At 46.6% G+C, this 15,791-nt stretch overlaps 1 protein-coding gene across 1 annotated transcript in view; it reads left to right on the top strand.

The window, feature by feature from the left end:
- Positions 1-14,422, top strand: part of DDX27 (DEAD-box helicase 27) — a 240,072-nt gene extending 225,650 nt beyond the window's left edge. Inside the window, exons 12-13 of the mRNA XM_069243478.1 lie at positions 13,534-13,687; positions 14,311-14,422. Of these exons, the coding sequence (XP_069099579.1) occupies positions 13,534-13,687; positions 14,311-14,407 (251 nt within the window). The 3' untranslated portion in view covers positions 14,408-14,422. The remainder of the gene's footprint in view (positions 1-13,533; positions 13,688-14,310) is intronic.
- Positions 14,423-15,791: the final 1,369 nt, after the last annotated feature.

Here is a 15,791-nt window from a genome sequence, read left to right on the forward strand (position 1 = left end):
AAGCAGGAGACAGGCTGGTAGGGCTGGGGCCAAGTCAGTTTTCATCTTCTCTGCTGGGGTTTCATCTTGGCAGTCCTCATTTTTTGTGAGGTCGCCAGGAATCTGACGAACTGAGTTCAGGGGAGCCCTTAAATTCTGGATTATCGGGTATTAAAGGGGTCAGAGGGCAGTAACCGATGGCTACTGTCCCGGAGGGTGGCTACACCCTTGTTGTGTCCACTCCCTTTGGGGAGGGGGACACAAACCTAACACTATTGGTCCCTGTCCTCCAAAAGTTAGATGGAGGATTCTGCAAGGAGGGGGTCATCACAGCTTTGGACACCTTAGTGGTGGTCCCAGCTTGAGTGGTCACTTCTCCCTGTCATCCCTCATTTTCCCACCTGACTTGCCGCCAAAATTGGGGCTTTATCCAATGGCAGCTCCACTAGCTGGAGTGCCATGTGGCATTGGAACAAGAGGCTTGAGCCTTTGATCCTTGAGCCTTTGAGGCCCACTGCCAGATTTTATAGTTCTTGTAGGGGAGATGTGTGACCCACCTCCACCCAGGACAGGTTGTTTCTTGGCACCGAGAGCAGATAGGTTCTCACCCCATGTGGTCATAAACTTGTCTGAAAGTGGCAGGCTGGAACAGATTGGTCAGTCCTGCATTAGCAGTTTGGATAACATGGATGCATTTTTCACTAAATCCCATACTGGCATCAGTGTGGGTTTATTGTGCTGAGAAGTTTGATACCAAATGTAAGGAAATGCCTCCTTGGCATGGTTACCCCCTGACTTTTTGCCTTTGCTGATGCTATGTTTTGAATTGAAAGTGTGCTGAGGCCTGCTAACCAGGCCCCAGCACCAGTGTTCTTTCCCTAACCTGTACTTTTGATTCCACAATTGGCACACCCTGGCATCCAGATAAGTCCCTTGTAACTGGTACCTCTGGTACCAAGGGCCCTGATGCCAGGGAAGGTCTCTAAGGGCTGCAGCATGTATTATGCCACCCTAGAGACCCCTCACTCAGCAACGACACACTGCTTACCAGCTTGTGTGTGCTAGTGAGAACAAAATGAGTAAGTCGACATGGCACTCCCCTCAGGGTGCCATGCCAGCCTTTCACTGCCTATGCAGTATAGGTAAGACACCCCTCTAGCAGGCCTTACAGCCCTAATGCAGGGTGCACTATACCATAGGTGAGGGTACCAGTGCATGAGCACTGTGCCCCTACAGTGTCTAAGCAAAACCTTAGACATTGTAAGTGCAGGGTAGCCATCAGAGTATATGGTCTGGGAGTCTGTTTTACACGAACTCCACAGCACCATAATGGCTACACTGAAAACTGGGAAGTTTGGTATCAAACTTCTCAGCACAATAAATGCACACTGATGCCAGTGTACATTTTATTGCAAAATACACCCCAGAGGGCACCTTAGAGGTGCCCCCTGAAACTTAACCGACTGTCTGTGTAGGCTGACTAGTTCCAGCAGCCTGCCACACTAGAGACATGTTGCTGGCCCCATGGGGAGAGTGCCTTTGTCACTCTGAGGCCAGTAACAAAGCCTGCACTGGGTGGAGATGCTAACACCTCCCCCAGGCAGGAACTGTAACACCTGGCGGTGAGCCTCAAAGGCTCACCCCTTTGTCACAGCCCAGCAGGGCACTCCAGCTTAGTGGAGTTGCCCGCCCCCTCCGGCCACGGCCCCCACTTTTGGCGGCAAGGCTGGAGGGAACAAAGAAAGCAACAAGGAGGAGTCACTGGCCAGTCAGGACAGCCCCTAAGGTGTCCTGAGCTGAGGTGACTCTAACTTTTAGAAATCCTCCAGCTTGCAGATGGAGGATTCCCCCAATAGGGTTAGGATTGTGACCCCCTCCCCTTGGGAGGAGGCACAAAGAGGGTGTACCCACCCTCAGGACTAGTAGCCATTGGCTACTAACCCCCCAGACCTAAACACGCCCTTAAATTTAGTATTTAAGGGCTACCCTGAACCCTAGAAAATTAGATTCCTGCAACAACAAGAAGGACTGCCTAGCTGAAAACCCCTGCAGAGGAAGACCAGAAGACAACAACTGCCTTGGCTCCAGAAACTCACCGGCCTGTCTCCTGCCTTCCAAAGAACTCTGCTCCAGCGACGCCTTCCAAAGGGACCAGCGACCTCTGAATCCTCTGAGGACTGCCCTGCTTCGACGACGACAAGAAACTCCCGAGGACAGCGGACCTGCTCCAAAAAGACTGCAACTTTATCCAATGCCAGCCCCCCTGAGCCCCCACAGCGCCGCCTGCAGAGGGAATCCCGAGGCTTCCCCTGACCGCGACTCTCTGAAACCTAAGTCCCGACGCCTGGAAAAGACCCTGCACCCGCAGCCCCCAGGACCTGAAGGACCGGACTTTCACTGGAGAAGTGACCCCCAGGAGTCCCTCTCCCTTGCCCAAGTGGAGGTTTCCCCGAGGAAGCCCCCCCTTGCCTGCCTGCAGCGCTGAAGAGATCCGTTGATCTCTCTTAGACTAACATTGCGAACCCGACGCTTGTTTCTACACTGCACCCGGCCGCCCCCGCGCTGCTGAGGGTGAAATTTCTGTGTGGGCTTGTGTCCCCCCCGGTGTCCTACAAAACCCCCCTGGTCTGCCCTCCGAAGACGCGGGTACTTACCTGCAAGCAGACCGGAACCGGGGCACCCCCTTCTCTCCCTTCTAGCCTATGCGTTTTGGGCACCACTTTGAACTCTGCACCTGACCGGCCCTGAGCTGCTGGTGTGGTGACTTTGGGGTTGCTCTGAACCCCCAACGGTGGGCTACCTTGGACCAAGAACTGAACCCTGTAAGTGTCTTACTTACCTGGTAAAGCTAACAAAAACTTACCTCCCCCAGGAACTGTGAAAATTGCACTAAGTGTCCACTTTTAAAGTAGCTATTTGTCAATAACTTGAAAAGTATACATGCAATTGAAGTGATTCAAAGTTCCTAATGTACTTACCTGCAATACCTTTCAAACAAGATATTACATGTTAAATTTGAACCTGTGGTTCTTAAAATAAACTAAGAAAAGATATTTTTCTATAACAAAACCTATTGGCTGGATTTGTCTCTGAGTGTGTGTACCTCATTTATTGTCTATGTGTATGTACAACAAATGCTTAACACTACTCCTTGGATAAGCCTACTGCTCGACCACACTACCACAAAATAGAGCATTAGTATTATCTATTTTTACCACTATTTTACCTCTAAGGGGAACCCTTGGACTCTGTGCATGCTATTCCTTACTTTGAGATAGCACATACAGAGCCAACTTCCTACAATGCTCATACATGTACCTGCCAGTGAACACAAAAGAGACCCCCTTCTGCTTCATTTAACACAGTACAATCAGCAAAGGTGCCAAATTACTCTCTGGCATCAACCAAGGTGCTAGTTTAACAAAGGCCGGCTCTGAGCATGGATGCACTTTTGTGACTTTCTTTAAGAATTTGGCCCTAATTAGGCCTGGCGTTAAGCAACAGATTTTGTTTTTATTAAAATTTGATTTCTCTCTGTAACCATCTATTGGCTGGCTTTATTGTGAGTGATAGCATTTTGCTGTTCCACAAGGAGCATTTTGGCACACAGTATTTTTTTCAGTGGCTGGAACTACTCTGGCAAGCAATGTGTGCTTCTGAGACCAATTCTTTTTGTTGAAGTGTTACAACAGCCATGTCAAAACAAGACAAGCATTGACAAAACCAAAAGACTGACCACCAATGTCTGATTGGTTGGCTTTGCCAGGGCTTGTTTATTTTCAGGTTTACCATAATCTTGTTGAAAATGGTTACACTGATTTTCCATTATGAATATTTTTGGGAAATACTAGCATGCAAAGGCACATTTTAATAAACAATGCTTCAAAGAAATAGTACTTAAAATTTCACAGTAATTTAGCGTAAACTTTTTTCCTACCTGATTTTTTTTTTTTCTTCTAAACCTTTTATTTTGAAAGCAGCGAATCTTGCTTACGAGCTTCTGTAAATATTTACATCTTCTTAGAGTATTTTGGGAGCATTATTTGTAGCCTCGAATTGTAACTTTTCAAACTTGTGTACATATGTTTTTTACTGGAGCCACTGTAAGTAGTGCAGTGTGACCTTGCATTGTTTATTTAGAGCGCCGAGCCTAATAAAAAGGATTTGCATTATTGAACCATAATTACAAGTTCGAACAGCATTAACATATGGACAGGAATATTACTTTCACTGCAGACAGTTCCCTTCCCTGTAAAGTTGCAGCCAAAGAGTTTGTGTACAGGAGAAAAAGCCTATGTGTCCCAAAAGTACAATAAACATTAAAAACAGTTGTCCTTGACCCCAAACAATATGTCCTGGGCATTGGGCTTTAGGAATTTCAAACCCCCTTGTTTTGGTTTTTGTCCTTATTTTGTGTTAAACTTTTCACATAATAAGAACTTTTCAGCAGATCAGATACTGATGAGAGCTCATTCAGGTGCTTTTTTCGACTGGCACTTAAACATATTAGTTAGGCCACACAGTATAACTGGCTGTGGGGCATACTGGAGTGCTGAGCTGCATTTGCGTGCGATTTAATGAGAGTATGGCATCCTTGTATATATGTTTGGTTAGTTGTAAAAGAGAATAGGTGGATGAGAGTTTCCTAGTGGTACGTTGGTTTGTCATGTGTCTAGTGTGTAAGGAAAGAGGATGATAATGTCACTTGGTGGGACTTTATTGTCCAGTGTGTAACGGAAGGGCATCATATAGTGAGGTGATGATAGGAAACTGGCTATCTGTGTAGTGTACCAATGTAGTGCTACACCATGCAAATAGTCCAGTCGACCCTTTTTATCTTACACGGCTTAGATTAATAATCCTAAATGCTCTGTTTGTGGTAGTGTGGGTGAGCAGTTCATGCTTATCAGATGGTAGTGCTAAGCATTTGTTGAACACACAGTCAATAAATAAGATGCAGAATCAGTAAGAAACTCGAGACCAGTTTAGAAAAATAACACAGATTTTTTTAGTTAAATTAGACATCAAGATCTTCAAGATCAGGAAAGTACTTTTTGAGTTAGTGATTTTTCAAGGTACAGCAAATACATCTGTCAGATTTGATGCATGAGCCTCAAATCCAGTAATGTTGTCCTATGGAGAAAATCTACTCTGCAAATGCTCACTTGCAAACGACTTACAGAATTTTTCTTGTGGATGTAAGGTAAGTAGAGGACAAGGTCCAAGAAAGCACCAACAGCTCAGGTTTACCTTCCCTGGTGTGTCCGGGAGCAGAGGGGCATCCACCCGTGGTATCCTTGAAGTCTACACGTTGAAGTCAATGGGAAAAGTACATGTAGGAAAAAGGCTGCAAGTGGGGACCGGGTCGCCAGTCCTGCAGAACCCAAAGGCATTGTTTCTGGCCTCAGAGTGTGCACTCATCACAAAGACAACGTTAATTTTAATGCATTTGGGCTTGGCGATTTAGATGCATAGGTGTTTTGTCCAGCAGGTTGGTGAGTTTGAGGCTGTCACAGTTCACGAGGTACATGCAGAAGAGAGGAAAGAAACACAACAAGATGATTTCTGGTGTGGAGCTGGCCTCTCTCAAAGAACCACATCGGACAGTAATTTCTGTGGGCGGTGGTTTTCAGACTGAAGACAAGCAGGCCTTGGTGCTTGCAGCTGGCACTGCTACTCTGGGTATTGGTGCAGGAAGACTGCCGGCAGACTCAACATCGACTCAACATCTCGAAGACCAGATGGGTCAATGGGGTTTCACTCCTGGACTCTCGTGAGCCTCTTCCTGGTGAGTTGCTCCCTCGGTGGACTCAATGGTCAGCAAAACGAGGAACTGGTCAGTTGTAGTTGGTGCCTATTGGTGCCTGTTGGTGCAGGGAAGTGGGTCCTCCACCCCAAGGGAGATGCTACCTGGTTGGCGGAGTTCTGGCAGGTCTCTGAGGCTTTGGGAGGATGCACAACTGCAGGATGAGGCGGGACTTTGCAATTGTTGGGACAGGTGCAGGTAGGTAGGGTTTGGCGCCAAAGTCTACAGCTAGTCCACAGTTCGTGCGCTGGTCAGCTCTTCTTTGCCATTCAGATTAATCTAAGTTCCTAGTGTCAAGGGGGCCACCAAAATACTGAACTTAGGGGTGTCAAGGGGAGTGTGTGGAGTAGCCAGTGGACTACTTACCCCTGGGGTGACTACACCCACTGGATGGCCCCTTCCTGTGGGGAGCGGGCATCTTCCTGACCAGAGTTCCTATTCTATCAAGAACAAGATGGTAGAGCCCATCTTTCGTTGAACACATCAGGCAGCCCACCTTAGGGGTGTGGCTAGTCTGGTGGTGCAATATGCCTGCTGCATAGCTAATTTCCTGCCTGTCCTGGTGCCAAATGGGCCTCGGGGCAGGGGGTGACATTCCCCAGGTCTATGAGAAGCCAGGGTCGCATATCAAAGGGCAGCAGAGTCTTTGAAGCCTCCAGCCCAGTTATACTGATTTACTAGCCATCCTCCTGGAGGAGGGGATAATATCCCCCTCTGGAGCAAGCACTGTTTCTGGCCTTTTGAGAGCGTTCACTCTCACCTCCAGAGGGTCAGAAACTTGTCTGTGGTGGCAGGCTGTTCGATACCAACCAGCCAGCACACTAGAAGACTAGTAGCTTTCAGGGCACACCTCCAAAGTGCCCTCTGGGTGCATGTCATAATGTATCCAATAATGGCATCAGTATGGGTTTATTAAGATGAGTTGTTTGGTACCAAACACCATAGGTTTCAGTGAAGTCATTATGTAGCTGGGTAACTTGTAATGACCATTGCCCAGTAAGGACCTTAAGATGGCTTCCCTTTTCACTTGTAATATCTAGTAATCAAACTAGGTGTCACGGTGGGATATCTGCTCATGGAGATATTTCCTCACATACAATATAGTGCACCCTGCCTTAGGGCTCGAAGGCCTGCTGTACGTGTGACTTACATATATCATATGCAATGACTTTGGCGTGGCGCACAATGAGTGAGCTATGTCATGTTTTCACACATGGTTACCATCATGTCAAGCAGTCTGATGCAATTTGTTGAGGAGGTCCCTTAGAGTGGCATAATACATGTTGCAGGCCTTAAGGTCCCTCTTTGGTACCCATGCCCTAGGTACTAGGGGTACCATTTACTAGGGGCTTACAAGGGTGCCAAAGCGTGTGCTAATTGTACACAGTTAGACCATTAGCAGGAACCCAGTGCACCTTCAGTCAAAAAACCTCAGTAACAGTGGCAAAACGTTGGGGTGACAGTGTGTAGGAAACTGGGTTCTGGTCTCTGTTCCTAAGAGCTGCAGCATAACTTGTGTTAATCAAGGGGACCCAGCACCTAAATCATGCAGACTGTCAATGCAGGCTGTGTGACAAGGTGCTCCAATAAATGAAGGCACAACATGGCACACACTTGTGTGCAATGTCTCCTAACACTGCCTGTAATATTTGTAAGTCACCCCTACAGAAGGCCTTACAGCCCTAAGGCAGGGATGGATTATTTCACCGGTGAGGACATATATGCATTAGCAAATATGCCCCTACTATGTCTTTGTTGATTTTTAGACATAGTAAGCGAACAGAGAGCCCATTTTAAATACATGTGCTTGACAGTGGTCAATACGAGTTCCCCAGTTACATGAGGCGTCACTGAAAATAGGGATGTTTGGTATCAAGCCTCTCATATTAATAAGTCCTTACTGAGCCAGTGATGGATTTATTAATACATACACCCGGAGTGCATTTAAGAAGTGCCCCTAAAAGCCTACCAACTGCTGGTGGGCTAACTGACTGCTTCTAGCAAGCCTTCCACCAACAGACTGGTTTCTAACCCTGAAGGGTGAGAGCCTTTGCTCTTGGGATGTCCAGAAGAAAGCCTGCTCTGGCAGGGGTGTTACACACCCCTACCAACAGGATGGCCTGTAAATCTGTATTCCAAGGCATGAGGCTTTAAAGGAGCCCACTGCCTTCGATAACAGATCTAGCACCTGGCCAGGCAGGAAAATTAGCTTTGCAGGAGGCGTGTTGCACTGCCAGGCTGGACACACCTCTAAGGTAACCAGCCTGACGTGAACACAACCCTAGGAATTCTGTCATCTTGTGTGTGGTGGAATTAGACATTTTGGCACAGGGTGATGCCCACTCCCTAGAGGAAGTGGTCATCCAGTGGGCGTAGTGACCCCAGGGGAAGTGTCCATTGGCTACTACCATTCACTCCCCCTAACGCCCCTCTATGTTGAGAATTTAGTGGACCCCCTAATGCCCAGAAAGTATATCTTCGCTGGGCACAAAAGAAGTGGCCAAGAAGCCTGTTGACCTGTGAAACTAGGAGCTCAACGGGCTTGGCGCAAGCCTGTCTGCTGCACCCGACCCTTGTGAATCAACTGACCTGTCCTGCCGCTGCAGCCTCCAAGAAACTACGAGAGCTGCCGGTGCTTCGTAATCGTCAAGAAAAAAAATCCTTTGGAGTAGAGGAGCGGCTTCCCTGCATCTGCAGGCAATCAGATAAGAACTGTGAGGTCCCAGGACCACCAAAACCCGACGCCAGACATCACCACTGCCCCGGAGCTGCTTAGCCTGAGCCGAAGTGGGCCAGCAGTGTCAGCGTGGTTCCCTGGTCCTCCAGAGATGAACCCCACCTTGAGTTCGCCCATTGTGGACTTCCCAAAGGCACTTGCAGCCTCTGCCTGTAGGTCCTCTCAACCGCGATCTCCTTTGGTGACGGAGGTCCAAAGGTCCACTTCACTTCTGCACTCAGATGCCCCGGACGGAGGAGAAGAGCACCACTGGTGTCCCTACGTCTCCCAGACTCGTGAGATCTGAGCCCACTTGGTTCAGTCGGACTAGACCCATAGGACATGCCTGCAGTCTGTTTTTGTTGCCCCCTCTGCCACCCCGGTAACAGAAACCCGACAGTCCGAAATACCTGTGTACTTTGCTACCCCGGATGGAGGAGAAGAGGACCACTTTTGTCCCTACGTCCCTGAGCATCACAAGAACTCAACCTCCTTGGCGGTTCACTGTGGTTCACCCAGACTGGACTCTCAGTCCACCCCTGCAGCATCTTTGTTACCAGACCAATCCCCATTGACTAACATGGGGCACCTGATGATGAAATGCACCCGGTCACCCCAGGTGACCAGTTGGTGTGGCCTAGGACCCTGCCCTGAACTTACCTCATGTCCCGAAGACTGGTCCTGTAAGTTGCTGTGAAGTACCTGTTTGCTGTTTGTTTTCTCTCCCATAGGGCTCCCATTGCAGCTACTGAAAAATGCACTGTATCGATTTCTGAAAGCTCTAAAAAAAAAAAAAAAAAAAATCCTATCTCGAAAAGCACTCACCTGCTCTGGCATGAGTTATTTTCATAAATTGCTGCCAGATTTCTTGGAGTGTGTCTCACTTACTGCCTTATGTGTGTGTCCTACATGCTTAGCAGTACCCTCCGATATGCCTAACTGCTCGCCCATAGGCCAAAAAAAGAGAACATTTGGGGTGTCATTTGTGTCTTTGTAATCCTCTGGGGTTTGTCTAGACTCTTTGCACAGTGTACCTCTTTTTTTGTCCACAATATAAAGAGCCACCTTCCTACATCATGTCAAAAAGGGCACTTTCCCACAATGATGTACATTGTGAATGGTGTAATTTATTGATGCAACATAGAATGTTGGGACCTTTGTTCCAGGACTAGCCTGGCAGTGGAGTTGCATAAAGCCTTGCCATCAGCCAGTGATTCTGTGGCTGTTGCCAGGGGCTAAAATGTAATAAATAACTTACCTCTCACTTATGTGGCTTCAAACTCATCTTCATGATGTCCCTGCCATCAAAGTACAATATTATCCTTCATTACTCACACAGGTTAAGAAAGTATAGTGGTTGTTCACAAAGGTGCGTCATCTAGGCTCAAGAGAAGTAACATGGCTTTCTCAGTCTTCATTATTCATTTTTTTCTCTTTACTTTGATAAATTGCCCCTTCAGATAAAGACCCCTAACTGCAGATTCTTCACCTTGTGAATTTCTTCAGGCACCAGACTGGATCCAAAACTTTAATAGCAATCCACTGGCATGTCAGCTGGTGACATTGTGCGGATCTACATTGGGTCCTGCTCCAGCTATAACATCAGGGCCAGTATATCTGCACCACCTCCACTCACAGACATTGGTTTCTTTCTTTTAGCACTAACCTATGCAGATCTGGAGCTTATTGAACGATTTAACTCCTGGTGGAGATTATTCCCTCAAATGTTTTAAAAAGTGTGCAGGTAATAACACTCATTAAATTACAGGGTGTAAACTGTTTTGCGATTTTCATTTCTGGATGTTGGTGACAAACACCTACGTCTGTTTATGGTGCCTTGACTTCAAACACAACTTGATGTCATGTCAGTAGTGTGCAAAGGTGGGCAAGGCCATCTGTGACCGTGAAGCCAAACTTGCCCTTGCCAAACTCCAGAGATCAAAAAAGAGATAACGGTTGAAGGTGTGATGGTCCAGGTCAAGGCTGTAGACGCACTTCGCCTCTCAGGCTGTTCCCATGACTGATCATCGTCAAGGTCACAGAGCTCTGATAAGTGAAGGAAATACCACAAAAAGCATCACAAAAAAAGCATGGGTCTCCTTCATACCGTCACTCGGAGTCAAGCACCTCTAGACCACAGTGTCATTCCTCACCGCTCAATACTGATTCTGATGCAAGTCCCGCTTTGGTCCTACCTCAAATGGATTACAACATCACAGCATGCTCCAGCAGCTGAAGGGGTGACCATAACCATTTTCAATGCCACAATGGATACCTACCTTGAGGGTGACCGTGTCTTTGACTTCAGCTCTGAAGAATTCTGGACTGATGCCATTCACATTACCACATGCAGCACCATGCCCAATTCTACATTTGACACCACAACTACTGCTGCCAGCACATGTATTGATGCCAATCACAACATCACTGACACCAAAAGGGGAGGCAATCTGTATATTCTGTTTCAGGGACCCACGCTCCACCAACCAGACCTAGACAATATGCCCAGTATGCAAAAGACTGGCATTATGACTTGGGTACTTTTGAAGAAAGTGATAATGATGATAACTATATGTTGAGGGCAGTACGTTGATTAGCTCCAAGATGCAAGTGGTCTGGACATTTCCACAGACATTGGGCTCTTCTCTAATCTCGGTATGGCTACTGAAGATTCCACCTCCTTTGCCGCAGTAATCCAAAGGGTGGCTGAGATACTTGACCTCGAACTATCAATGCAAGAAGTCAGTACTACTGTCCTGACAGAGGTCCTTAACCCTGCAGAATCCACTCAGGAGTTTGTAGTCCCCTTCAACGACGTCTTAATTGATGTTCTGATGGGCACCTGGTCAGAACCTGTGTCTTGCCTTCTAGTAAATACCCAGGTGGAGAGGCAGCACAGGGCCGCTCCCGGAGACCCAGACTTTTTATCACAACATCTCACTCCGTAGCGTCTTGTCTTTGAGGCATCTGCAAGCCTTTTGAACCCTAATGCATTCCCTACCACCTCTCCTGACAGAGAATAAAAAATGATGGAGACATTCGCAGAATAGATGTTCACCTTGGCCAGCCTCTCCATTAGGTCAGGAATACCACATGCGTTCTGGGAAGATATTCAGATGCATTATTGAACGAAGTGGCAGACATCTTACTAATGATCTCAGACATCGTCCATCAAACCTTGTGAAGGCTGATCTTGAGCAAGATGTAGAGAAATACTCCTTTAAATCTGACCTGGACATAACCGTCTGAGTAGGACAGTTGGCCTCCGCATAGTATTTAGGCATCCCACCTTGTTTCGCTCCATGGGCTTTTCAGCTTGTGTCTCTTATGGACATGCCCTTTGATTACTGTAGGCTGTTCTAAGCGAAGGTGGGTTCTGCCCTTGAGGAGGTTAGGGAGAGAAAGGCCACTGTCCACTCTCAGAGCTTAGCTGGGGATTGGGTTGTTACTCCGGTTAGGTTTTGGTGCTGAAGAAGGACAAGGCTTCTTTCCTAGACCTTCACTCTCTGAATTTTTTCTTCTGGAAGGACAAATTCAAAGTGCTCTACCTTAACAAGTTACAATCTGTCTGCACTGGATCAAGGAGTCAGGATGATATTTTCACATCCTCGCCCTACATTCCCACAGACGTTACCTGTGTTTTCAGATGGGGCTCTTTCAGTACACCAGGTTCCCTCTTGGCCTTACCACCGCGCCTCGGGTGTTCTCAGAAGTGGTGGTTGCAGGTGTCTGTGAAGGGTGGGAATACCAGTCTTGCCATACCATGACAACTGGCTGCTGAATGCAGGCTCGCCTCGAACAGACTTATGCCACCTCAAGGTGATGTCGACCTGTAAAAGTCATTGGCCTATTCCATCAAAATGCAGAAGTCACACCTTACGCCCTCACAATGGCTCCCCATCATTGGAGCCGTCCTGGACTCTGTGCTTTTTTAAGCTATCCCACGGCCTCAAATACAGCAGGATAGTAAGGCTATAATCCTGATGTTTCAACCCTTGACTTGGGTTTCGCTGAGGCTTCTTGGCATCTTTTCCTTTTGCATTCTGCTTGTGGACCACTCCACGTGGAACATGCAGGCTCTGCACTGGGATCTGAAGTCTCAGTGGGCTCCGCACCAAGGCAACAGTCTTCACCCATATGTCGAAGGAGATTGTGAAAGATCTGCAGTAGTGACTGGTTGACTGTGATTGGACCGGCAGTAAACCCCTCTCCCTACCCCATCTGGAGCTGATGGTGTGATGGATGCATCGTTGCTGGGTGGGAGAGGTCATCTGGGAAAGGTGCAGTCAAAGGACTCTGGTTTTTGTCAGAAACTCATTACCATATGAACTTTTGGAGTTGTGAGTGATTGACTTGGCACCGAAGGCTGGCCTCTCCCCCATCAAGGGGGAATGGGTGCAGATTCTCTCTGACTTGACTGCTAGATGGTATAGCAACAAACAGAGCATTTTGAGATTGTGGGTTCTGTGCCAAGAGTCATTACATCTCTGCAGGTGGCTTAATACACTTTGCATCTCCCTGACTGCCCAGCACCTAGCAGGATGTTTAAATGCCAGGGTGGATGAGCTGAGCCTATGTTGCCTTGTGGATCACAAATGGCAGTTACATTCAGAGGTGGTACAGAGCATCTTCTAGCAATGGGGAGATCCCTGACTCAGACTATTCGCCACTGCAGAGAACATGGCACAGATATAATGTTCCCAACATCATGTCTATGGTGGGATGTGCCTTTGCGAAGCCACACTATGCCATCTGTCAATGCTCAGGGTAGTTGATACAGAAGTCTCCGGATCCAGTCTGGTGCCTGGAAAAATGTACAAGGTAAGGAATCTGCAGTTAGTTTCTATCACAAAAGGCGTTACTGAAGGCAAGTAGCATGTTCTTTTTGCATTCTCGATGTTCTATTGTGCTGTTATGTGATAGACACCATGTCTGCTGAATCACTGGAAATTGAATAACTTCTGATTGCTTTCTGCAGGTGTACCTAAATTTAACAGTAGCCTCATAATGATGTTGTGCTTTTTTGTTGCAGCACTTTTGACTCGCACTTTCCCCGACCATGTGATGCTTTTCACACAGACCAAGAAACAGGCTCACCGCATGCATATCCTGCTGGGGCTGATGGGCCTGAAGGTTGGCGAGTTGCATGGGAATCTCTCCCAGACACAGCGACTAGAATCTTTGAGGTGAGGATATTAAAACACATACTTATTGCTCAGCTAGCACTGAAAACCTTATGGTCTCAAATTTAACAGAATCCGATTTTCTTTCTCTCAGCCACATACAATAAATCCACAGTAAACCCTTACTGTACCAAGATTAAGTGACAAGGTCTTAGCCACATACGTCCTTGAATTCTTTTTATTACTTCTTTATTGTGAAGCATATGCAGTGTACTCCGGGGCAGGCATACTTTGGTCTCTCAAACCAAACATTGGAGGTACAGCGCATTTCTTGACTTGGATGCTGTAGTTTTGGGTAGTAGGTTGTCCTTGCTTTTGTAGTGGTTTATATGGGAGATTCCTACCACGAAGACTAGAGTGATTTTGTGAGGACCTCCTGTTGCATACTTCTTTTTGGCTTTGGTGAGGGGCACAATACTTGGATCCAGATAAATTTAAAAGGTCTGGATCCATCAGAATTATCTTTTTTGTCCACGAGGTTAGGGCCAATTCGACTGTGTCCAGTTCTAAACTTTTTTGCTGTTGGCCACTTTGTTCATCCTTTTCCCCGCCCCCTTGTTTTCTTAATCCGCTGAGGAATAGCGCCCTTTTATGGTTCTTAACCTAAATCTTGGTCTCTATTGCAGGCGCTTCAAGGATGAGCAAATCGATATTTTGGTGGCCACTGATGTTGCTGCTCGTGGTCTTGATATCCATGGAGTCAAAACGGTGAGTACCCAGTGATGGATTCAGTCTGGTATTGAATACATGAGAAATGTTTCTTTCCGTCTCTGTCTTTTCTCTAAAAAAAATGTTAACTTTGTTTTTCTTTGTGATCATTCAATTGTACTCCTGTGTACAGCCTTCTTGTTTCACAACTTTCATGGTGATCAAAAGAAAATGTCTGCAATGATCGCATAAATTGTTCAGTGATTCTGTTTTTCATTGTGTCTTTTTGTTAATGAGAAAGTGTTGCCCTTTACAATTAATTTATAATTCTCCCCACCCCTTATACCCATGCAACATTTTGGAAACTTTTTTACATTTGTATAGATTCTGAGAAGGCTATATTGCACTTTCAGTCTAACATTTTGCAGTAGTAAGAATAATGAAATAGGCAGAGATTTACCTGCCATATGCCGACATTAAGTATTCCTAATTCTAGGGTAGATAAATTTTCTGGTCCTGGGTCGCACTATATCTGTGACTCTTGTTAATACCTTAGATGCCTTTGTTCAAACTAATTAATTACTGCAGTAGACATATTTCTTGCTTAAGTTGGGATTACATCCTTTGTGGTCAGTTGCTTTGTGTTTCAGTTTGTTTACTTTGAACTTTTGTTGGTTGATGTCAGGCTGGCCTCTGCCTGTGACACGATTTGTAAATCTACAATATAATAAACACTCCGGAACTTGAAATTTCCTATGTAAGCGGTGAAAGGGAGTCTTAATCTAGGCCTCAGCTTCTAGAAGCATAAATCACCTTTGTCCACATAAGACCTGAATCCACTTTTTGGCTAAATATTGGTTTATAAAGTTTATCCCTTCTGCCATTAATATGTCAGTTCCATCCGTGGACTTAATGGCTTATTGCCTCCTGAAGACATTCTGAGATCTGCAGTACTGTGGCATTGCTCATTCAGAGGGTGGTGCCCAAGGATCAGAAATTAGAAAATTTTGAAATTGACCCCTAGTGAAACCCTAGAGGCCCTCCAGGACCTGTTCCAATTCAGTACCACACACTCCTGTAAGGAAACGGTTTTTCATGGTATCCCCCCCTCTTTTTGCCCCGATTTGGACTATTAACAGCTGGTTTTTCGACTCTGAGAGTGCACAGAGGCCTGCTAACCAGACAGCCAATAATACCGGCAACAGTATTGAGATATGATTCACATGTTTGATACCAAACATGCCTAGGTTCAGAGTTACCATTATGATCTGGACCTGTGTCCGGTACATGGGTAAAATGGCTTTCCAACCCTTAAGAAGTCCAGGAAAATTGAGCTGAAGTTTGTAGGGGCACCTCTGCTCATGCAGGGGTGCCCTCACACACAGGTGTTTTCATCCTGCCCTCTGGGCTAAGAGGGCCTGCCATAGGGGTGACTTACAGTGGCCTGGTGCAGTGACTT

This window comes from Pleurodeles waltl, chromosome 7 (assembly GCF_031143425.1).
Source record: "Pleurodeles waltl isolate 20211129_DDA chromosome 7, aPleWal1.hap1.20221129, whole genome shotgun sequence".
NCBI lineage: Eukaryota > Metazoa > Chordata > Amphibia > Caudata > Salamandridae > Pleurodeles > Pleurodeles waltl.